The sequence below is a fragment of the Pseudopodoces humilis genome, chromosome 1, assembly GCF_049639895.1.
Source record: "Pseudopodoces humilis isolate 2021_Gansu_Grassland_sample_001 chromosome 1, ASM4963989v1, whole genome shotgun sequence".
Classification (NCBI taxonomy): Eukaryota; Metazoa; Chordata; class Aves; order Passeriformes; family Paridae; genus Pseudopodoces; species Pseudopodoces humilis.
The window spans coordinates 83853742-83879262 of NC_142200.1; the positions used below are offsets into that span (position 1 = coordinate 83853742).

The 25521-nt window shown below is 38.1% G+C and overlaps 1 protein-coding gene across 1 annotated transcript in view; it reads left to right on the plus strand.

Moving 5' to 3' along the window:
* GMDS (GDP-mannose 4,6-dehydratase) overlaps positions 1 to 25521 on the plus strand; it is a 409498-nt gene that overhangs the window by 161629 nt on the left and 222348 nt on the right. Inside the window, exon 7 of the mRNA XM_005526455.3 lies at positions 22530 to 22657. Within this exon, the coding sequence (XP_005526512.1) occupies positions 22530 to 22657 (128 nt within the window). The remainder of the gene's footprint in view (positions 1 to 22529; positions 22658 to 25521) is intronic.

A 25521-nucleotide genomic window follows, 5' to 3' on the forward strand; every position in this document is an offset into this window, starting at 1 on the left:
TATAGATCATTCAGTAGGGAAATTTTTGTGTGTCTGATACCAACTCTGGTAAAGCAGTTGTCATCAGACCCTTGCTGTATAGCCAGAGGGAAAGGATACAACTGCTCATTTCTGTGATCTCTTTCAGCCAGGGTGGAAGTGGCTGAAATGGTGTTAGATTGCAGGCTCAATGTTGTCAAAGCACATGTATTAAGATTAAAATGAAAAGAAATCACATCTTAAATAGAATGGGGAGTGTTCTTCGCTTTTATTGTGCATCTGGGTCTCAGGTTTGCCAGGGAGAAGAGGGTAAGAGTTTTCCCTACTCACTGTAAATATGTCTGTGTGTCTTTTCATTTTATGGTTTTTGTTGTTACCTTTTTTTTTTTTTTAAATCAGCTTTTAGTCTCCTTTTTGCCTCTATTTCACAGAGAAGCCAGAAGCAGATGGTGACATCTGCTACTGACTTTCACAAGAAATCAGTGCAATTCCTACTGTAGCAGCTGCTCTTCCGTATCTACTGTATAGAGATGTAGTCAACATCTGCCAGATTTCCCTTTCTCATGCCTGTGGCTGGAGACTAATTGCTAATCTCTTAAAACACTTTCAGTGCAAGAGAATCTTGGTCAACCTAGTACCACTGGAAATACTAAGGGCTTTTCCTGGTGCTTTTTTTGGTAAATTGAGACCTGTGAAAGACATAAGTGTGTAAAATTTTCAGTGCAAAGCTACATGTCCTTCATTTAATGCAAAATTTCCAAACCCATGAGTATATCTAAATTGAAAAAGTCAGCAAAGTACTGCTTGTGACTCCTGCTCCTTGCCGGATGAGAGGCATACAGGCTGGCTGGTGTCATCAGGGACCGTGTGCCTTGCACATTGAAAACTAGATGGCAAGGTACCATGGCCAATGTAAAAGGACTTACTCAGACATTTGTGTGCTAGAGAGCAGCCAAGATCATTTCATGCTTTTTAGTTTGCGTGTTCCAACAGAGAAAGCATGCAGTGTCCTGGAGACATGCATTCTTACTGGCTTTTTCTCCCTGCTGCGAGACTGATCCTGCTAAGTGATCCATGCAGGTGTTCCCTTATCTACACATGCAGTCAGACATCACTGGGGATAAATGTGGGCATTAGGGTCTACTTGCACAAATGGATTTGCAGTAATATTGACTGTAATAATAGAAAATTGCCAGGTAATACCTTTCCTCTGTTTTACCTAAGTACATGTGTTTTCCCCTTGCAAAAAAAAGTGGTGTTACAAGAGAAGTAAATTCACTTAATTACGATGATGTTGAACTTGCTACTGACCAAATAATACAGCTCAGAGCACATCAAAATATTTTTGTCTGGTTCTTATGTTGCTAATAAGCCATATTAACCTTGTATTTCTAGTGCCACTTTCCTAGTGCTGGCCAACATTAAGATAAGAAGGCAGTGCGACCATACCAAAATATTAGTGGGTTTCCCTTCATTAAATGGTGTTTTAAAAGCAGTACCAGACATCTGTACTGGACATCTGAAATAAGTACTGGAGGGTGAGACCATTTCTGCATGCCCTTAGTTTTGGACATCCAGGTAATCCAGGTCAGTGCTGTAGAACATGTACATGAAACTGAATCGGGATATAAAAAGATATTTTTCAAAAGTGACTCATTGATAAAGTAAGATACTGTGTTGAACAGTCTGACTACTGAAATCTTTTTGAGTCGGTCTTTGCAACAACAGTTGGTGGTAATATTTACCACCTCTTGTTTTTTGTTATTTTTCAGTCTCAAAGTGGACCTGATTCTTCATTTCTATCTGATGTAATTTTCTGGGGTCTATCGCCAGTTTATCTAGGTAGTTATGGATATTTCTTGTACAAAAAAATAAGTAATTTTTTTGCCTGTGGGTTTAGATTTTTTGGAACAGCTGCATTCACAACTCAGATCTCTCCTTGAGCAACTTATTATCTTATCAGAAGCATCTTTTCATCATTAAATCATATGCTCCCTTGTGCCTTATATTGTGTTGAGAAGAAAGTAGATTACAAGTTTTGCTATCTTCCATGATTGATTTAAACATTTTTTAATCTAAAAAAAAAAGGGGGGGGGACAGAGTATCCCTACAATTTACAAAATGTCAAAACTATTAAATTTAAAAAACTTTGCCAAGTAATTCTTGACATTTCTCAAGTTACACTGACGTCTATCAGTGTTACTTTCTCAAACTAAAACTTGTAGACTTTGTTTTCTCAAATATCAGGCAAAAACTCAAATAAAGTGCTATGAAATTTATGAAAGTCAGAAATGGGAAATGGAGTGGCAGAGTATGTATCTCACCTGTAGTGTTCTTATTATTCTTAGCCTTCATTAATGCACAAACTCTTAGCAGGATTTTGAGAAATAATGTGTCTTATGAGCCTATTCCTCTATTTTTTCCCTTTGTTACATTTATTTTTCCTCAGAGAAAGCACAATGGAAAATGTGACCATCGTGCTCTTCTTGTGTATGTATAAATGAGAAGTGAAATACAAGCAAGATCTGTGAGATTTGCACCTTGCATTTTACAAATTAGCTTAAAGTGAATGCAGAGTTTGCAGGAGGTCAGAAGAACAGAACTGGTTTCAGCCAGAAGTCCATTTAACCAACTTATCCCATTGCTGGAACATGAGGGGAGAGTATAGGAGACAGCATGGATACAGCGTGGTCATCTCAGACCCTGGCAGCTGATGGTAAGAGGCCACACCTGAAAGATGCACCCCAGTCCACTGCTTGTCCATTCCAGGGCTCTGTGGGAATGCAGTCCAAGCTGCTGCATGTGAGACCCTCTCTGAAGGAAACTACCTCATCTGGGGAACACCACCTCCTCTGAATGCATGGTTAAGTCATAGTTCAGTGGTACCCAGAGCCTAGGACAAGAGAGCATACTTCAGGTTACAGTTTTCCCAGATGTGGGGACTCAGCCATGGCCAACCTGTTCTGTATTTCTTGCTTTTTTCAAGAAATTCCTTGGGCCATTGTTGCTTGCAGTTGCATCTACATGATTATTTTGTTCTGTTGTGTTTCATTAAATATCATTGTATTCTGAAATAGAGGCAAGAAAGGAAAAAAAATAAAATCACAAAAAAGAGCAAAGGTCCCATCATTATTGCAAGAGATGTTGCATAAATGAATCTATCTTACATTGCTGATATTCTGTAAGTAATGAATGTTTAGTATTTTAGTCATTGTTGCCATATTAATGATTTCTTAAACTTCTGAAGACCTGTGTCTTATTATAATTGAAATTCTGTCAAATATATACATTTTTCATGTGATATATTAGTGTACTGCTTTGTCTTCTTCCTGCTGTGTAATCCAACATCAGTGTTCCCCTGAGACTTTGTCCTAGTTTAGGGCAAATTTGGGAGAAAAACTCCAAATGGGGGTTGCCTCCCTTACTATGAAGTAAAAAACATTAGAAATTGCTTACCGCTCATCTTCAGAGTCCTGGGTATTCCTGCAAAGATGTTAAGTATGTGACTCTGTAGGCCTCAATCCACAACCTTCAAATTTTGGGCATCATCTACCAGGTGCAGAAAGTTGAAAGCCTGGTGATACTCTCAGCCTCTAGGCATGGAGTGGCTGGCTCATCTTAGTACCTGAAATATTTTCTCAGCAGTGTGCATCCTGTTTTCCCTAAAATAACCCTCTGAAAGGTTGAGAATTCCCTCTACTTAGTCATGCATAATTTAAAAAACAATTTAAAATAAAAGTAAATCTGTTGAAAGTGCATGTTGTTTCAGAAGATTAATTGAAATCAACCCACTGAGGCATTTCAGATACAGGAGACTGGACAGGAGACACTAATTCACAATAAACCACTTTCACTATTAGTGGTTCAAAAAACACTGCAGAAGGAAATGTCAACTGATTATTCCTCAACAAAGTTAGAAGGATTCATCAAAAACAAGTGAGAAATACAATGTCATTGGGTGTCTCCTCTGGCAAGATTCATCATGCAGTGGGATTTTATAGCAATTGTAGGAAGGTAAGATGCTTTATCTGAGAGAAGATTAGTGCATTTGGTCAGAAATTGCTTTGAACTTAGGAACAGTTTTCTTTTTCTGTCTTGATTTCACTCGGGTTTCACTTACAGTTCCTAGAAATGTGTTTAAAAATAAGAAGCACGGACAAACCACGCGGACAAACGTTGCATGTGTGGGTAGTTTGATTTCAGACCATTACAAGCATTATGTACTTTCTGGGGATGCACAGAATTTTTACATTTATGAGCATATCCTGTTGTCACTGAATAGCTGAAAATCCCAAGAGCTGGCAGACTGCTGATTTTTTCCAGTTTTATTCATCTAACTGCTAGTATTTTTGAAGAGATTTTAACCTCTGTTACAAGGAGTTATAGCAGTGTACGTGCTGTCAGCTACATGTGTTTCCCACACTGTTGATGTTTGCACACCTTGCCAACCATGTTAAAATATTTCCTTTTCAAGGATTTGCCTTTCTTAGACTCTTAAAATTTAATTATGTTCTACTTAATTGTTAGGCAATGATTGGCAAATGAAAGCTATGGCCCAAAGCATTGTAATAAAACCAGATACCTGATGCTATTTAGATGTTGCAATATCAGTTGCATATTTTGATCTGTAAGGGTGTATCTCACCCCTATAGAATGATAGCTGTTAAGACAGACTTAGCAGATTTCCCATGAAACCCTTAAGGGTTGCTCTTTGGTACAGGAAAACAAACCCAAGCCAAGAGACAGAACATAGTATCATGTTTTCTCTACTTTCTCTGAATTTTTTGCCCTAGGAGATGTGACTTTGAGAATGACTGCCATAGAAATGTTGCAGGAATACTGATGGATTTTTTTTATTTTTGAAGCCAAGTCCCTGATTTCATTATATTATATGTGAATAGACTTCTAAGTAGTAAAGAATTATCCAGTAAAGCAACTCAGACCTTCAGTTTACATCCTTTTTCTTTCTTCTCCTCATTTATATTACAATTCTTACATTAAAAGAGATCGAAGGTGTTATTCATTGCATCAATATCCATCAATAAATAGGTGGATTGAGAGTATTTGTCAAAACTTTAAAAAATCTTATAGTAATCGCAGGTGTAGGCAATGCAAAGCTGCAAAAATCTAGAGCTCCTTGTGGACTTAAGACAAATCCAGAAGATGTGAGAAAAACATCAGTAACACTCAGAAATATTTTATGTTCAATTTCCTTTTCAGAAATCTTGAAACATTTGCTTTTTTAAGTTACAAATCCTATTTGTGCATTCTTGCTTACACCTTTCTCTTCTCAGCCCCGCCTCATGCCCATATTGTGAGTCATTGGTAGGCATGTGTGCATCCATTAGGGATACTTGTGTTGTGTCATTCACTCTGTGCTCTCACACTGAATTTCTATTTGCTGCAGACTGTAAAAATAACCACCAGGATCTTTTGTTACCATTACTGCATTGCTTCAAGATAAATGGAGACACAAGGTCAGGAAGAGTTCTTCAGCTTCCCAAATTTTATGTAATTCTTGAAAATGGAGTAAACTGGAAATTACCCATGGTCTTAAAAACTTTGTTGGTTTGGGATGGCACTGGTACTGTACTTAATTTTAAACATTTAATTTTAATATTAAACTTCATTTTAACATTTAACTGAAGTGCCATTGAATGTAAAGTCAACCCTGTGACCAGAACAGGCATTGAGCAAATACTCTTTTTTTATTCCCCTGCTGTTTGTTTTTGTATGTATTGCATGTATCTGCCATTAAAAATCAGGCATCAGGCCAGTAGTTGCTAATTTTTGTGTGTTTTTCAACCAGGATGTGTCTTCCTCTTCTGAAGTCTTGACCTGTTAGGGAAAATGGGGGAATGGGATGGACTGGTGCTAGTAGTGTGATTTGTGCTCATGCTCTAGGGGGGTAAAGCATCCTCAACTCATGCATTATGGACAAATCTCTCACCTTTGAATGGTCAAAAAGTAGACAGTGGATGTGCTTCTCCTTTTTGGAATAGCTGCTCTGTGCCATGAGCCATAATCTGTCCAGATGGGCTGCAGCTTACGGGTAGTGATGTTAATCATCTGAATTTTGCTGCAAACTATATGTGCTGTTTGGGACTTGCATAAAAATAAGTTTAAAAAAAAAGAGTGCAGCACATATACAATTGTTTTATTTTTAGCATATTTCATGGTCCCAGCAGATCTTGCAATATTGACGAAAAACAGGACAAGATTGGTGTAACAGTAGCTAAGTCTGGGAACTTGAAAGCTTGACTCCATGTAACAGCAGTAAGCAAGTGCTACCTTTCCTACCTAATTCTGGAAGTGCTGGTGTTACTAAAGAACTGGCATCAGTTTTTGTTGTGCTGGTGAATCCAAGGTCTGTTGCCAAAATGGTGTCAGAAAAGTGTAAGCCTGTGAATAACAGGTCATTATTAAATTTTTGCTATGTCTCATGATGGCGCTTTTCTTAAGAAAAGCATCATAATCTTAAATTGCACTTAAAGAAGCTCTTTGTTTTGAAATCATGGGATGAAGCAATTTTGGGTTTGATTTCATTAGCATGCTGCAGTTATTGCACAACTCTGGTCTACTTGCAAGTAAGTTAAGTGTCTCCTGTCACTTTGGTTCTACAGGTTCGTTGTGGGTTTGGTGGTGTGGTGATATCATCTGGTTTACCATCACATTTACAGACAGTGATAACCAGGCATCAACACCCATGAAGAAACCCACAGAGTCATCAGGGAATGTTCATTCATTTTTTCCAAAACGATGTATGTGTGTGAGTGCATGGATGATGCTTGAAAATGGCTGCCTGCACATGAAAGTCTGATGAAAGAATTTGTGTGTTCAGTAAAATTTTCTGTAAAAGAATAAATCAAAATTATCCTTACTGAAAATGTATGTGAGGGTTCAGTCAAACTCAATGTTTTTTCTTCTGGTTTAAATCTGATAATATTTAATACAAAAGGCTTGGGATTCAGCAAACAAAATCAGAGAGATTTAACACTTTTTAAAATATACTTTTCCTTGAGACTACTGAAATGCAAAAAATTAGAACATTAATCCTCAACAGGTTAACAGAAATGCCTCTTATTTTTCTGTAGCCTGTCAGGAGAGAAATACTTATGCAGCCACATGATGAGGTAAGTTATTTTTTAATAAAAATCTCAGTTGTCTTTATCTGATTTTCAAACCTCCTGTTTAGTGACAAGAACATTCAGATTTCTCAAAGCCCTGGGAGTTTTGCATATTTTAAAGATGCTTCACAGAGAGCTTTCAAGACATAAACATAATATTAGTACTTTTAAGAGGTCCTTATAATTCTCTGCTTCTAAAACAGAACTTCCCAGCTATGTACTGATGTAAATGACAGGTATCTTGAAATATTATTAGCTTAGCCTCATTTCCATTTTACTCTACAATTATGTTTGTGGGAGACACTGCTAAGTTTAATATAATTCATTTTAAAAATGAGAGAAAAATCATGTTTCCTGTACACAATTGTTTTTTCTGGACTTGTGGTGCTTGAAAAATCCCAATAACTAAAAAACAAAAACAAGTAAAGCAGCATGAAAATTCTTTGGTTTGGATCTGATTTTTCTTAGACTGACAAGTCTGTTCAGTTTGGCCAGATCAATAATTATTTATCTGCCTTGGTATTTCTGAATTAGTTCAAGCTGAAAACTTTTTAAATATAAATTTAGATGGTTAGGGAACGTCCTCTGAAAATTCTCAGTTAATTATTCTGATCCAATAATCAGGTATTTTTTTCTTGGTTCAGTTCTGCATTAGGGTAAGCAAAGAATTTGGTTCAGGTAACAGCTGTGGTTCAGTTACCATTTTATATGGAAATAATCTGTACTGATTTGGTATTAGGCTGAAGGAGTTTGGAGAGAGTTTGTGTTTGTGTCTAGAGCTACATGACCATCTCTAAGGAAATCAAGGAAATATGGGTTAAAAAAGAAGTAAAAGCAAATTATATAAAATCTGACATTTGAATCTGCATTTTTATAACCTTACTATAGAAAATGGATAGAGAGTACTTTGTTTTGAATCAAATACTGTTTACTTAATTCCACTGAAACTCTTAAGAATAACTTAAAATTTATTTTCATAAGCCAGTATGTCTATAGCCCTTGCTACTTCTAAATTCTTCAGAAGATATTCTTTTTCATATTTAAGTTTATTATTTCTGTATAATTACTCAAATTTTCTTTTTCAGGAGCTTGTTTTGGGTTCTCTTTTAAATTGGTAGACAGATTAGAGGACACTAGTGGCTTCTTTACCAACCTCTTCTAGGCTATGCAGAAAAATTACTAAGAAATAGGGTTTTTTCTGACCTGCTAAAGTGTAACTATTTTAAAAGAAACCAGTGGGTTGAGTGTTTAAAGATTTAGTATCATTTTATCCATATGTACTTTTAAAGTGTGGATTTGTATTAATTGATATGCCAGAGTTCAGCTGCATTAGGCATCTGCACAGTTGTGATGCTCAGCAGATCAAGAGATGCTGTTACAGAGTTTATTCCATTCCCTTTTCCAGAATGGTGCCATGAGCACTGCTAGTGCTGTGCATGGACATAGGAAGAAAAAAAAAACAGTGGGCAGAACCATGCAGGGACTGCAAAAAGGACATGACATCCCATTTTTGTTTAAAAGTCTTTCCTGAAACCCTACCTGAACACCAATCCTTCATGTTAATTCACATCTCTGTCCTTCAGGCTCTGTTCTGCTGATTCTTGACCCTGTGGGCTTTAAAATAAGTGTCTCTGAGGAGAAAAGTCCCTATTTTTTCAGGGGGGCTTGGAAAAAACTTCATGAGAATATCACTTACCTTTGGCTTATTATTTCTTTAGGTTACTTCCATAGGAGACAAGGTTAAATCTATTGTTGTTGACTTGCCAGTCACATGACATAAAAAATATGTGCAGCTGCTTAAATTTGAATTGAAATAGCCTTGGAAAAGATGGGGGCTCCCTCTCAGATGAAATAACATGTATGTCCAAGAAAATCATAAATAAGCTGCTGGGGGTTTTTTGGTATCTATCTCTCATCATAATAATTACCAAAGTGTTTACTCACAGGTGCAAAATACTTAGAGAGCCTCCTTAATCTCCAATTATTGTTGCCCTCTCATCTTGACCTCTCTTGAAGTGTTTTATAAACAATTTAAAGAATAAATGAAGTATTAGAAACAGTTATTATAGAGCAGGCAAAGTTATTTGCTTTCTTTGAGTGAAGGGATATAATTTATAAAGGACTGATTACACTCATCTGTTTTCTGGGTAGCCTGTAAGTTTACTTTACCATGGCAAGGCAGAATAACAGAGAAATTGTGTCATGGGAGCCAAGTAAGATATTGTAGCAGTAGGAAATCCAATTGCCTTGTTTTACAGCCATTTGTCTCGTCCGTTGTTTCTGTCAAATGATCATTTGAATCAAAAGCATTTAAAGAGATTTTCTTCCTCTGCCGTAATGAGAACAACAGAGACTTTTATGCTGCAGGACATTCCTACTAGGTCTTTCCTCCTCTAACATGGCTACCTGCCAGTCCTTGTTATTACTGAAAGTTGCTTCATTTAATACATTTTATAAAGTGTCTCTGCTCGGCTTCGTGGCTGTCACTGAGGTTATGAGTCAAGAAGGAGAATGGGAATGGGAACTGTGATTCAGCAAGACTTAGCAGCAGAGAAGTTAAAACTGAGAATGTTGATGGGTAGCTTATTACTTCAAACCTACTCTTTTTCAAGATATGTGTTTGAATTGAAAGAAAAATACAGTGGAAAGCATGTTTGATCTCTTTTCCTTACTCATTTTACCACATTGCTTCTGTCTTGCTTACTAATCAGAGGTTGGTGTCAAGGTTCTTTGACTCCAACTCTCAGAAAGAAGGGCCCTGTCTTGAAGGGTGCAGCCTAAGAGTTTCAGAAGCTTCCTCTGTAAGTCTGCAAGCCATTCCCACCTCTGCTGTGCACTTCTGTCAAGCAGGGATCACATGAGGGTCCTGGAATCATCAAAACAACACAGCCTGTTGGCTCCAACACAGCTGGAGCTGGGGAAAAGATGCCTGTTGCTCTTCTCTTACATGGCTTTTTTCTGTCTCTTTCCTGATCTCCCTGTGAGGCAGACAGAGTGGAGGCAGTAGAGCAGCAGGGAAGAAGAAAGGGTGACGGTGATTGTCTATTCCACATCAGAGGACAATTTTGTAGTGTCCCTTCGCAATTAGAAGAACATTTGTCAACGCTGATGTCTGCCAACCATAGTTCTGCAGCCCCTGGAGAAGCTTATCTTATCAAAGTGCCTTTTTTTTTCTAAATGGATAGAAGAGAAGACACTGTCATTTCCAAGATCAGTATTTGAGTGAAGAAATAGGGCAGGATGTTGTTGTAGACACATATATACAATTACATCTTTATTTCTAGTACTTCTGGCAGAAGAAGGGAGGACGGAGAGATACATTAATAACAGGTGGTTGTTGTCAGCAGAATAAGACTCAAAAATCCTACAGTAACTCTGTATCCTACAGTAATTTTCTTGCTGGTCTAACACTCTTAAAAATATACCTTAGCAGTTCTAAGATGCTTCTGAAATATTCCGTAGCTTTTAGAGTCAGAATTTTGAAAGACAGTAAGTCTGTGTGTACACATTTGATATTTAATCACTGGGAGGGTTGGGGCCCTTAGAGAGAAGAGTGTGGTCAGAGGAAATCAGAGTTTGAGATTGATTCTTCGCCTGCTGCATCTTGAGCCTAGTGGGGGTGCTCTGGGGAACAAATGTAAATTTGGCTTTAGGGAGGTCCCCTGTCATGAGATGACATATGAAGGTTATGCATATAAGTACCAAACCCTTGCACTCCCATACTGTGCAGCATTTCACAGCCAAGAGATAAACAGATTGTAGCTGTTTTAAAATAACAGCCATGGTTTTTTTCTCTGATTATCTCTGTTTGCTGGGCTATTAGGTTCCTTTTGTTTACTCCTGCCTTGAGTCAACTCCCAGGTCGGTGTGTCTTGTAAATTGGGTATGATACTTTCTGCCAGATATCACTTGTACCTGAAATGTTGGGCACTGTAGACTTTCTTTTAAAATTCTCATGAGTAATTGCCAAAAGGTCGTAGCTACAGTGTCCCAAACAAATGCACGTTATGAATGGTCCTCTTTTTTAGCCTACTTTTCCTTTAAACATGCCTGTTGGGTTTTGAGTACCTGCAGTTAAATGGTGTTGCTTTTGGCAGGGCTTGGTGAGCAAATGAGGCATAATCTCTCTGATCTCAGTAGTCTGGTCAGTCAGCCATGACATTCTCAGTGTCTTTTCTTTCTACACCCTGTCTGAACAGAGCCATAGCCCAGGCAGCTCTCAGTGGGGTTGCCAAAGATTACCACGTGCAGTGAAGCAGCAGATGGCAGGACAGTGGAAAATATGCAGTCCCAATCCCTGGGTTCACATGGGGTTCAGGGTTAAATTTCAGTGATTTCCCTCTCTGCTCCTCAAGCCTGTCAATAAACTGCCCTTCGAGAGATGAACTCTTTAGTGTGCTTTGGGAAACTATTTAAAGTTCAGTTTTGTCCAGTTTTGGAAGTGTGTTCTAGACTGAAGCAGAAAATTTAATCATTCTGTGGTTACAGCAGTTGAAGTCTGCCTCAACTTCGTGTGGGCATAAAAAAATGAGCTATATATGAATATGCCCTGAAAACGATGAAAGGAGGGTAAAAGGAGCTTTACAAATTTGATTGGCTAATAAATTGTGTAATGAATGAGGGGTGTCTCCACAAACTTAAATTTGTGCCTATATGTTTTGATAAAGCCCTTGTTTGCGCTTTTGGTTTTTCTCCCCACAGGCTCCCTCTTCCTTATTACTTGCATGGGATGGAGAGTTCTCACTGGAATGACCTAGTGTTCAGTCCTGGGGCAGGGGAATGTGGAATGGTGGGCAGAGAACAGGAAAAAACATTCTTTTACAGCAGATTTATTTACTTTATTGAGTGATTTCACCCCTTTTTGATTCTTCCAGAGTACTTCTATCTCATTGTTTCACAAATATCAAGATATTTAACTTTCCCAAATTCTTGTAAAATTTTGGCATTTTACCTTCATTTGTGGGGAGGGGAGGAAATAAAAGCATGAAAAACAAAAAAACAAAGTCTACATTGCTTGACTGATTAGTTCATGTTCAGAATAAAACTCTCATCTGTTTCCACCTAGAGCCTTGGTAACAAGCACATAGAGGAATATGTGTCAGTGGCTAGCTGGGAACCTGGATTTAAGTGACTTTCTGAGCACCCTTTCAGATTTTGCACAAGAACCAGGCTTTTGCTCATTTTCCTGTCACAGCATTAATCAGACTGAATTGTGAATCTGTCATTTCTTTCTCTGAAGTTCTTTACCTTCAGTTGGCTTCAGGCTCCATAGGACCCATGCCTTCCACATTTCTCACACAACAGCAATTTTTACTCTTAGAGCAAGTCTGTTCTCCAGACAGGGGGCTATCCTATTAGGAAAAGGATTACAGTATGATATCTAGAGATGTTCAGTAAAATTGTATCATTGTGCATTCAGAAACAACACTGAAACACATAATCCTAAATTTTGATTCTAGGATTTACGGCTTTGTCCTGAGTATGTACAGAATGTGTGCGTGTGCACGCGTGTTTTTCTGTGCTGCATGCACGGCTACCTATGGGGATATTAAAATGATGTGAAAGGTCCCACTAAAAATACAAAGCCAGGAAATTCAGAATTGGGCTAACTTTCTGTCCTGGTTTCACCCCATTGTGTTCAAGTATTGTAGACATCTCAGAACAGCAGGTGATCTGACTGCCTCTTGTGTTGCTAGAGGAAGTATAAACTAACTTAAATGGGAAATATCACAAAAACAGGATAACAATGAATTTCAGGAGTCCACAGAGGAAGAAGTGTTCTTAAAAATACTGTTTTTAAAACAGTAGTGAGCATGACAAGCTGAATGGTGGTAAATGGATGTATTATATAGACACTGATTTTTTTGCTATTGAATCACTTTCCAAATGTTTTGTTTCATATTTTCTCGTGCAAAACTTTTGTGGTGACTGCATGTTAATGGTGGTATGTTTAAGTTTGGCCTCTTCTTTGTAAATTTAAGTAATCTGACTTCAGCAAAAGTGCACCAATTTATCTTGCCAGAAAGCTGAGTTCTCTGTGTTTATAGCTGCACATTTATTTTTATTTTTAATTATGCTAGAGAAACTCTATTCCCACAGAGAAAGAATTCAGGAGTGGACTTCAGTTTCAGTGGCAACATTAGTAAAAAGGAATATTCATTGAAATGTGTGTACATTTCAAGAAGCTGTTAGAATTTTACTCAATGATTGTGTTTAAAATATTTTCTCACTAAATAAGGGTCTGTTTCTTTTTTCGGTGCCTTATTCATTTTAGAGTGAAAATTAACGACATGCCCAGGCTTTGTCCCAGAGGGCAGTTTGCTCTCAGCAATGGTTTTTATGCAACCTCCTGACATACCCTTTCTGCCTGTGGGAGAGCTGCCGCTCTGTCTGGTTTCCAGTTCGGAGCTTGGGTGTGGAAGCTGTAGCACCCTTGCTTAACTTCAGGGTCCCCTGAGAGTGATCACATCCTGCGCTGCAGTAAGGACATAGCTTTCATGGGAAGTTTAAGCAACCAGCAGTAACTACAGCTAGGTGAAATAATGTTTTTATTGGCTTTCTGAGTAGAGGAGGTCAACACAGCTAGACCAAACATGGCCAAGTCCTTTGGACCAGAAGGGACACGCTGTCTTTGTTGGCTTGTGGTCTTTCTGTTGTACTGTCATCATGTCTCTGCCTTTTCACCCCATTCTCGTCTTAAACTTTTGGGGCTTGGGGGGATTACTTGAGGGCTGGGTTCCTCCTGCTCCTGCTTGACACAATCAATTGAAGCTTTTTTTACAGGGGTCTGTTGTTAAAACACTACATTTTGGGTTTGTTACTTTGTTTTTATCCAAAATAATGACTTCCAGGGTTGTCCTGCTTGGTCTTCAGCAGAACCACACTGGTCCCTGTGCAGAAGCAGAGCTTGGAAAATGGGGACAGCAGGGACTGGGAGAGTAGGCTGAGAGCACTGTGAGCTGGTCTCATACCCTGGGTTGCACACCAGCTTGACTGCATGCCACAGCACACAGCAGAGATTTTTATTTTGGGCTCTTAACATCTGAGCCAGGTATTTACTTGATTAGTCTGATAGGCGTCTGAAAGGGTGTCTTTAGCTGGAAGACTTCATCCTTGTAACTGTAGAACTTTGCAAGCGGTGATCTGTATATTGACTTGTTGGGGTCATCAGTGGTGTTGGAGGTGTATTTCTCATCACATCCTAGCTGAGAATCCAACTATTCATAACATGGAAGATGGAAGGAAACGTAGCACCTTGCATTTTATCAGCCTTGTACTAGAAAAATATGTGCCTCCTTGCAGAAGCTGAGATTTCCTTTTTTGCTTCCCTCCAGTTCTCACTGGCCCTCACCTTGTTGCTCCTTGAAGAGCTCTTTCCGCTCGGCTGCTTCCAGCTCCCTGAAAAAATGATTCAGCTGTGTTTCAGGACCCCCTCTTGGTGATTCCAGGACTTCTGTAGCAAACGGTGGTTTAATAAAATCTAAACACATTTACCAAATGATATATTGAGGGCCTAAAGGGTGCCTCGAGGACTACCACTGTCGCAAAGCTAACCAGAAGAAAGTCCTAGGAGAAAATCGGTTGAGCAACAAAGCTCCAAAGGGAGGCACATGGATTAGGAACATCTTGAGTTATGCTGTATAAGTGTCAAACCCGTCTAGCGCTGCTTTATTAGTTTGTGTGGGAGGCAAAGTTTCAAACAAGCTGCTTGGCTGTAGCCAGACCATTTCTCTCGCTCCAAGAAAATACATCAGCACTGACTCAGCAAATTTGCCGCTGTGACTGGTTTCAAGGCTAGCTCTTGTTACAGTCTTTAACCTACAGCAAGAGTAAAGGAAAATTCTTTTTCTCCCTGACTTGAAGTGAAATGATACGTTTTATACTCGAGAAATTTGCACATTAAAAGTTAGCACAATTATGGGTCCACAGAAAGTCAAGGAAAACCTGTGCAGAACTTTGTTTACATCATGACCCACCGCAAACTGGTGTCCCAGCCACCTGGAGAGGTTGAGAGACCAACCAGATTTAGTCCCTCAGAGGTCAGAAGGTCCAAGAAACTGTATTAGTCAGTCATGTGTCATCAGGTAAGATTAAAAGCCTTGCCTGCTTCATCTCAAGAGAGTGTGAGGGTAAAGGCTGAACGTCTCAGCTTGAACCATCAAACAGCAACTTTTTTGATGTGCTACCGGTTGCTGAGAGGATGGAGGAGGGGAAAGACAGGGAGAAAAGGAAAGGGGTGTTAAATTCGAGAGCACAGATGTCTGAACTGCGATAGCCACTAAACAAGGAAACTTAAAATCAGGAGGTTTTGTGCAAGTTGCCTGAGATTGCAGGCTAAGTCTATTTTGTACAAGTGCTGGATTTTTCCTTTGGTTGCATACAGTTCTAGCTATTATAGCACCAATTAAGCAAAGCACGTACTTAACTACAATTGTTTACACAAGCTTTAACAATGTAAAGAGTCTGTACTGATGGGCAAGCACACTCATGTTTACCCATGGCTCACACATGCAAGGGCTTGCCTAATTCTGTGGCAGCTGAAATGAGAGGTTTAATTCAATAATCTTAGTTGTACAATTTAAAAAACACAGCTTAAATGAATGTTAGAAATCAGAGTGGCTAAAGACATTTACCTTTGTTTTACAATGTAGTGTATATGAACTGCGATTAAAAAAACCAGAGTGAACAGTTTGGAGCAAAAGGTTAAGTTTTCTGTAAGCGAAACGCTGTTCTGTTTATGTAAGTGCCATTAGCAACATAAACTTGGGAACAGGAATAACACTTTTACATATTGTTTTCAGTATTAATGTTTGGGTTTTCCTTTATAAGAATCTTTGATGCCTCACCTTTTCCTGATCAGTGTACAGTTCCTGAGGGGAAAATATTTTAATTTAAGAAAAATTATATGGAGGAAATATACTAAAATAGCACATGCTGGCCAACCATTATTGGTGGTATATCACCCTGTCCTTTTAACAATCCCATATGATAGCTCTGAAAAGTGTAATTAGTCCAAAATAGTGGTATTTTAATTCTGAAATCTAATAGCTTTGCGTTACACCCTACAAATGCAGATCGTCTGCTAATCAAACATCATTTTTTCACAGTCACTTTAGAGAACTGCGGCTGTGTAGTCACAGAAGTGATCCTGTCATTGTTTTTTGAGGGGTGGAAACCTATATCTGTTTGTATGCAGAGCAGTCATGAGCAATCTAAAGCCCTGATGACAGATGCCCTGTGTAAAGTGAGCACCACTGAGTCACTGTGGAGCGTGGCTTGGGCTGCAGAAAATGCCACCTCTGATTCTTGTCCTTTGGTGGTGGTTGGTACGTCTCTTCCCCTGCTTCTGTGTCCCCTACTTTTTACAGGGCTTACTAGTTGTCCCCTGAGGTAGGCTTTGTGCTATCTTTTCACCCACTGGGAAAAATAAAAGTTTTCCTACTCTCTGTGCTCCCCCCACATTTCTGTAACTTGTTGTTCCTCACAAGACTGTCTCTCATTTTCCACTCAGATTATAAAAGGCAATAATTTGTGCTTCCTCCACACATAGTTCCGTGACCTCCTGTTGCCCTCAGCTGTCCAAATGTTCAGTGTGCAAGTGGATGGCGGGGCAGAGATGCTCTGGGGTTGAAGTGCATCAGCCCCCTCCACTGTGCTGCCCTCCCCTGCTGATTTCCACCTCTCAATGCCTTCATCTTTCTGCCTTAACCTCCTCATTTTTGAAATATTAAAGTATTTTAGCAGTGCATTTTCCATTATCTAACCAATGGGCACTCAGGGAATCAGTACCACACTTCTGTTGAAAACTAATGTGCTATTGGAAAGTGGGGCCAAGGAGAATTAGTGAATTTTGGCATTGTAAAGGTTATAATGTGTATCAATATATTATTAAACAAAACAATTCAGTTTATATGCTGATTGATGTCTTTGTTAGTGGTATTTAAAAGAATTACTACCACATAATTTTATTTAAACCACATATTTCAAAGTAGTTCCAAATGAAGGTCACTTGTTAAAGCAGAACAATTTTATCCTCATGTTACTGGACCACTGCTTTCAGTCTGTAATCTGTGGATTTTTTGTTACCTAATTGTTTCCCAGGGGATTGATATCCTTTTAAAAAAGAATATTATCAGAAGCTTTATCTCTCCTGTTTAGAGAAAGATACATATCCATTGGAAAATAGTTTGGGGTATGTAAATTGAAAATGTTTGAAAAACATTGCAAATATATTAAAAAATCTGAGAAAACCACTACCATCAGCTATTTCTAAAATTTTAAAGAACAGAGAAAAAGATTGAGAATATTATGATGAAACAAAGTATTTTCAGCTATGCTATATAGGATTAAAATGTAAGGATTAAAGCACTATATCTTACATTTCAGGAAATAAAATGATTTATTGCCCCAGTCAGGAAGATGTTTCCCATGCATGATTTTACAAGGAATTGCTTATGAATCATATCACCCCTATTTCATATATTTCATTTTGCAAAAATCTGATCGTGGACTTCATGGGAAGCTCATCCAAAGATAGCTGTATTTGCTGAGTAAAATTTGTAGGATGACAAGCAGAAGGGGGAAAAAAATAACTTTTAACCATGATTTTCTCTTTATTTCCAAAAAGTGATGTTTCTACTTTGTACAACTGTTGTTGTGAGAACAATTTGCTATTTTAAATTGCGAATTAATTTGCAATTTAAATGCATGTGTGTTTAACATATATTAACTGCTCTACTAGTTTTATCAAAATGCAATACTGTATTAGTGGTTTTAATCAAGACTCAGTTTAAAATTCCGTTTAAATCCAAAATATGGAAGGTTAATTTAAAGATCTATAACTTGATTTTTCATTTGGTTTACAATGACCAATTCAATTGGTTTACAATCCATTTGCTTTGGAATAATTATTTTTGATTTTCATCAGTGTAAGGAGATTCAAGGCTTCTTCTCTTAGAAGATCTGAGTGTTGCTTTGTTTTTTTCATTTCAGCTTGTTACAAAAAATGGAAAAGGTTGTCATAGAATGGAAATGATGAGCAGTGTGGATTTTCAGGCAATCAAAACATTTTAATGAGCTCATTAAATATATCATTTACAACACATATATGTTAAAAGAAATATGTTTCTCTGGGTTAGTAGAAGCACTAGGTACACAATGTGTTTGAACATGTTAGGCTTCCACCAGAATCTATGCCAGAACTGCAGAAACCTGGAGGAAAAAAACCCAAAAGCTTCAACCTTCTTCTTGTTTCAGTGTCTTCAGAAACAGAAACCTTTTTATCATATTTTATGCAAAATGAAGAAAAAAGGTGTTATGAGAACTTGATAGATTTTTCTAGGATTGCATCTCAGTTGACAGATAAGGACTGCTATCGAATGCTGTAAGATTGATTGTTATTTTCTGTTATTGATAGGGTTAATAATGGATTTTCTTAGGAATGCAACAACTAGTGTTTTACAGGGAGGGCAGTCTTCCTAAGGACACAGTTTTGTCATTAGTTGGGTCTTCTATGTAGTCTTGAGAGCTTGGAAAATGAGGGCCCTTTTCAAAAAGACAGATACTGCAGTAGTGGCTCTTAAAGCTACATCTTTACCAGATGTAGGCAGCATCCTTCTCAAAGGGATGAGCTGTTTTCCACCCTGAGCTAGGCAGCACAATGGGTGACAGGCCTGGGCTAGAGCACAAAAGCTATTGCATTATACCTCTGCTATTTCTTTTCATCATAGTATTGTTCCTGCAGTGGTTTGCTGACAAGTTATATGTTTTACAGATCAGGTCTGCTTAACGAGGAATCCTTGCTTTAAGTCCTGTCTAGGACAAACCGGGTTTGTAAATCAGACCTTATGGTTCCTATTGGAATGCTAACGATCTCAAAGGGAGAGTTGGGGTTTTGAAAACAAATCTAAGCTAATGCCCAGGGTTCCTGAAAGAGCTGTTAATATCATGAAACCTCTTGTTAAAGGCCCCTTTTAAAATATAAGAACTTGTCAGACCCTGCTGAACTAGGGCTGTTTGGAACTGCTGAAATGACACACCAAAGCATCCTTTGCTGGGTCTGGCCATATCTCTTCTGCCTGGCCACGTCTTTAATGCTGCATTGCAGCAATTCCAGTGCTGCCAATAGCAATGCAAACCAGAGCGTAATGTGGCCCATCATGGTTTGGATGTATTTGCTGCATAGATAACTATGTGAGGCAGTTAGCCCAGCATGCTTGGTCCTACTGACAGGAAGAATGACTCTTCTCTGGGTTACTGTAGGAAAGTGAGCTCCCAGACATTTGCCACCCACGCACACTTTGAAAAGGCGTTCAAATAAGTCAAAATACATCAACTGTGTAACTAAGTTTTGAACACTACGCATTTATTCGTACTAGGTGTGAGCAATGAGCTGTGTTTTACAAATCCTCTCTGAACTGAGGAAGCAGTGCAGAATCAGGAGACAAGTACGGGACTCTGACATCTCTCTTTCCCACCAGTCTAAGGTAGCTTCTGTCACTATCACCAACAAATTTCCAGATTAATTAGTAAGGTTAAAGCGTAACAATTTAGACCTTATTCACCTGTGATAAGTGGTGGCATTTTAGCTGCTGCATCGTCTTGTTCTGATGAAAATCAACATAAAGGGTAAAGTGAATAACACACCAGAAGCTCTGATGATACTCTTTCTGGCAGTGAATGGCTATTTTGTGGAGAAAAGTGCTCTTGTGTGTTCAACATTAGTAAATCTTCACTACCTCCTGGCAAAGAAGGAAGCTAACCATTTCTGTGCCTCAAAAGATACTTTGTATTCAGTTACACAAAGATACGTGTAGTATTTTGCCTAGACCTTTTAGATAGAATCAGTCCTGAGGAAAAAGACATTACTTCTGCTAAATTTCAGACCAAAGCAATGTCATAGCCAAATTGCAGACCTCTAGGACAGGGCTTTTTAGTGGAAATGCTGACACAGCCTTAACCATTTTGTATGACTCCAGCAGGCACCAGCTTAAATTCTAGTTATGATGTGCATTTAATGGCATGGGATCAAACATAGAGTGTAATGGGATATTTTAAGATACTGTATTTGAAGAGAATCAGTACTTAAACATTATTTATGAACCATATCATTTAAATGCTTCTGAAATGTGCCATTCAGTACTTGGGTGCATGAAAAAGTTTTCTAATCACATTTCTCAGATTGAAGCGTAGCATGGTTTTCTTCCACAGCTTTAATGCTGAGGCACTTCCAAGAATAGGGTTGATATTATTTAGTGGGACCCTTGCTGGAATATCTGTGGAAAATAAAAGTTTTCATTTTTCATTGTGGTGCTCTCTAGTTCTTCATTTCAGCCTTTAGAGGGATAGTCCAATTTTGCTTGGAGAATATCTTTGAAGATTGTTTCTTTCCAGTTAACAGTGACTCTGCAAGAAGACAGCGTGTACTAGGATTTGTTGTGTTGTGCTAGACAAATCAGCTCTTTCTTGTGTGGTAGCTTTCACATGATTAAAGTTAAATTGATAGCATAAAAGGTTTTCTCTTACACAACCTAATATGCTTTTTTCTGTTTTTTCCTGCTTTTTTTTTTCTTTTTTTTTGTGCTGAGGAAGCGTTTGCTCCAAAAAGGAAGTTGACATTAATTAGTTGTGCAGGTTGACAGTAAAACTTGCTTTAATGCAGGTGGTGACTAGAACTCTCATTGCTTTTGCTGGAAATGGGAATGTAGTGTTGAAAGCAGACAGTTTTGGTTATTACTCAGTTGCAGCTTGGAACTTTAAATCATCTATTTTATGCTAGAAAGAAACCTGTTCCTTCAACTGTTATTTGCTGAATAAAAATGCTAACTGAAATCATTTTAGTGCAGAAGTTTAGGAAATTTCAGAGCTAGTCCTAGTAAATTTTTGCCACAGGTTGAATCTGTTTTTAATTAATTAGCAATAATCTGTGTGAAGGTCTCAAAGCTCTCTGTTGATAAGTTAAAAATGGAAGCAATCTCTGGAGAGGTACCAGTGATTGACTAAACCAAAGGGACTCTGTTTCATCCTTTAAAGAACAGGCACAAATCGATGGTAAATCCTAAATGGCTAATAACCAGAATTGCAATTAGTTCAGAAGTTGATGAAAATTTAAAATTGTATCTTAATCCTGTGGTAAGGTCTGAATTATTTAAGTTATTCATTCCACATGATTCTTAGAGGTGTGCTTTTTTTTTTTTTCTTTACTTTTAGTAGAGTCAAATGGAAAGAAAATTACTGTAGTGCTCTTGGCACTACACAAAAAACTAGTAGTCTGAAGAAGACACTTCACATTATTTAATAATGTTGCAGCAACCTACTGTTTGATAGAAAACAGAACATATTGAGATGCGTATCTGAAGAGCAGAGTTCCATAATGAAAAAAATTATGTGTGTGCATTGAATGTATAAGCTACACTTTTGAGACTTTTGAAATTTGCTAAAAACATTTTACAGCTACAGATATTTTCACTAACTCTCCTGTTTTTCATTTGGAGGAGGTATCATCTGTCACCATTTAATCATATCTTATTTTAGCTATTAAAAAGGCATGTAATTTTAATTTTTGTGGCTCATTAGTGTGCAAATGCCAGTGGGCTTGTTTAGCCTAAACTCCTGGTCTAAATTCAAATCCCTCTGCTTTTGAGGAGACTATGACCACCTTTTAGAAATGCAGCCATCGTAATCTGAAAATCAAGATCAGGAAATAAGTAACAAGAAATATTTTTTAAAGCAACTCCACTGGAAGCAGAAATGAGTGCAGAAATTTTCCAGAGTAATACAGTGAACAACATACTGAAATATGGTAAAATAAAGTTATAATAAAGGTAAAATAAAGTTGCTACTGAAAAAGTTAAAATCACAATTTCGTGATCTAACTGAACCTGAGGGACAAAGAATCCCAAACAACTGAAAAAGTAAAATGCGTTTAGCCATTACAGTTGTTCGGAGAATATGTAGTATTTGCATAGTTTCAAATTTTTTTTCTTTTTTATTACTAAACACATTTATTTAGATACTTGCATTCCTTGAAAAAAAGAAATTAAAAAGGAAAAAAGAAACAGCAACAGAAAACTTGAGGGTGGTCTAAGATGTCTGTCTTCTTTATGTAACCTTTTGCATTTTGTGTTTAAGAACTGACATTCCAAATGATTTTCTTTGGCTTTATGCCTGGAGTGAATACTGAGGCAGCAAATTAGGAATGCTTAAGAAGTCCCACAAAGAAAGATGTTTGCTGTGAAAGTGCAACTAATGTGACACTTGCACTGGAAGCTTCTTAGCTTGCTCAAATGATAAAAGATGGCATGGGTCTAGGTGGTGCAAGGGGGGTGAGTGAAAGTGCCATGTGCTGAGCTGTACAAGGTGTCTCCTGTGGCCAGCTGTCTGCCACTGTGACTGTGCTGATACTACCTTGTGTTTCTCTTCCAGGGGCTAACTTTGTCACTCGAAAGATCAGCCGCTCGGTAGCAAAGATTCACCTTGGACAGCTGGATTGTTTCAGCCTGGGCAATCTGGATGCTAAGAGAGACTGGGGCCATGCCAGGGACTACGTTGAGGTAAGCTGTGGGATTTTTTCTGAATCATCTTTGTGGAGGGGATAATACTTACTGCCTTAACTTCAGATTATGGTCCACGGAGGGCTATCTAAAGATTCTTTTTTTTTTTTTTTTTGCCTATTGAGGTCTGTTAACTTTGTCTTGCTCTTGACTTCATATTAGGGAATTTAGTAACACAGCAGTCTACCCCAGGCATGACTTGAACAGAAATATAAATCTTTAGGTTTACATTCCTTGCCTGAATTCCTGGGGAAGGGATCTGAATACAATGTGGATCTATTTTAGAGTATTTCTTCTATTCTTTTGACTTATTTTATGACCAATATTAAAATTTCAGCAAGATGCAGTATGACCTGAAGTGAAAGATCCTGCTGGAGGTTGGTGACTCTTTTTTAATAAAGAAAAAATTAGGTCTATATTAATGATCAAAGGCCTCTTTGGTTATATATTATAAAGAAGCATCACAACCTGCATTTAGTGTTTGAAATGTTTGTGTAGTCAAGATTTGTTTCTAATTTTATTCTACCCATCTACTTAGGCAGACAAACAAACAATACCCCTGTATTGTATTACAAGGAGACATGAATGACCATGTAGGAAATATTGTCTTTTCCCCAGGAGATTTTTGTCCCCATTTTGGTGCTTAAAGATTTCCTGTGGTCATTGGACTATTTCTGTCTTTTAATAATTCCTTGCTGGGAAACCGGATTTGACTTCACCATTCATTGATGTAGTTTAAAAAGATGACGACTGTTTGTTTTGGTTTTCTGTGTTACAAAGTAAAAAGTATCTCAGTAGGCAAAAGTCTGATTTTTATCATAAATTGAGACTTTAAAGCTAGAGTAAAAGTTGAGCTCTCAAATCTTCTTTACAATCAAAAGGAGCAAGAAATCAAAATTGTAATACCTCTCTAAACTGATGTCCTGGATAACACTGAAAAAGATAAACAGCCATATTGCCTTGGTATCAAAAGGGTTACATCAAGCATCTATAAATTAAGTTGTCTTTGGTTCTGTGCTGCATTTGCATGTGAAATGCTAAGAGCACCATGAGTGTAATGACTGTGCCTCCATGACTATGGCTTTATGTTTGTGGCCACAACATTGGTTGAAGCAGTTAAACCAGTAAACCATCCCAGTCATCTTTTTAATGCATAAAACTATGGCCATGAGTGATCATAAAATCAGTTACCAAGTTTCTACTGAAAGGAAGTAAAAGATGAGTCAAATAAAATGATTAGTTGCATGAACATAATGAATATGATTTGTTAACAGGAACTGGATATTTCATAAAGTCTTCAGCTATCTCATTCCAACAGAAACTGCACTAGGTCATAAATCATGGAATGAATCCTGAAGTCTTCTGCCCTAAGGGAAATCTTAAATAACTTGTGCCTTCTGGGTTAGACCCTTGTCCTGTGTTCAAGACACAGAATGGGACGGAATTTCATTTTCAGAAGTTCAGGACAGAATCACAGGATGGGTCAGGTTGGACAGTACCACAGTGGCTCATCTAGTCCAACCTTCCTGCTCAGGCAGAATCACCCTAGAGACCACTGAACAGAATTGTGTCCACACCGTTCTTTCCTATCTCCAGTGAGGGCAACTCCACAATCTCTCTGGGCAATCTGTCGCAGTGCTCAGTCACACACACAGTAAAGAAGTTCTTCCTCATATTCAGGTGAAACTTCCTGTGTGTCAGTTGCTTCTCGTTGCCTCTTGTCCTGTTGCTTGGCACCACCAAGAGCCTGGATCTGTCCTCTTGACACTGCCATTAGATACTGATATACACTGATGGCATTCTTTTCTTCTGGAGGCTGAACAGGCCCACCTCCCTCAGCCTATTGAGGCTATCATTCAACCCTTAAAAACCAACAAGTCTATCTAGAAGGGTGACTCGCTTTCAAGGCCTTTGGGCTCCAGAAGGAATGTTGTTGTCTGAGGTCTGTGGCACAAACACATGGTTTTTATGCAAGTAGCATTCCAGGCCTTTCAGCTACACTTCTTGGGCCTGTCCCAAAGTCTTCTGGAAAGAATTCCTCGCTAAAATATAGTTCATCTTGAGTATTTCTCATCCCAGAGAGGTACCCCTTCAGATGATGGGAGAGTTATTACCAATTCTCTAATTCCCTGAGTATGGTGGAAATGTGGTTACAGGCAGCTTTCTAATGGCTAAGAAACAGGGTAACTTTAAACTGGAAATAAACTATTATTTGAGGCTTTAATGGACTGGAAAGTAGGGCTTAGAGATTTAACGTTGTTCAAATAAATACATAATATGGTAGAAAGCACGATCATATTTACAAGCATTTTGGGAGCTTCCTTAAGCATATGGCTGAACACATAGGGATATATCTTATCCTCTCCATATGTAGCTTTAAATCCCATTGATATTAATACAAGTAACACATGTGCATATAGACTAGACCATGTACTGTGTTTTCTTTCTTCTTATTTCCTTATTAGGGATAATAATAAAACCATAAATACATTCCTTTTTGTTGTTTTATGAAATATTATAGGTCAATTCCTGATCTCATGAAAGTTGATGAGCAGATTCCCATTGACTTCATGGATAGACAGTATCCTGTGTACATTGGACTTGAGAATGTCTGATGGTTACAAAGCACAAGCAGAATTCATGACTCTGGAGCTTTGATTGTACAAGTTAATTTGACTGCCACTGGGATTTTGGGCAAACTCCTTTGTATACAGTAAAGCATGGAAGCGTGTGCCTGCACTGAAGCATGTAGGTGCCCTTCAAGGGATAGGCTGAGGGTAGCTTTAGTAGCAGATAATTCAGAAGTTTGAGGTTTAAACATGGGTTCATATCAGTGAAGAATAGTTGGAAAATGTATTTGATTA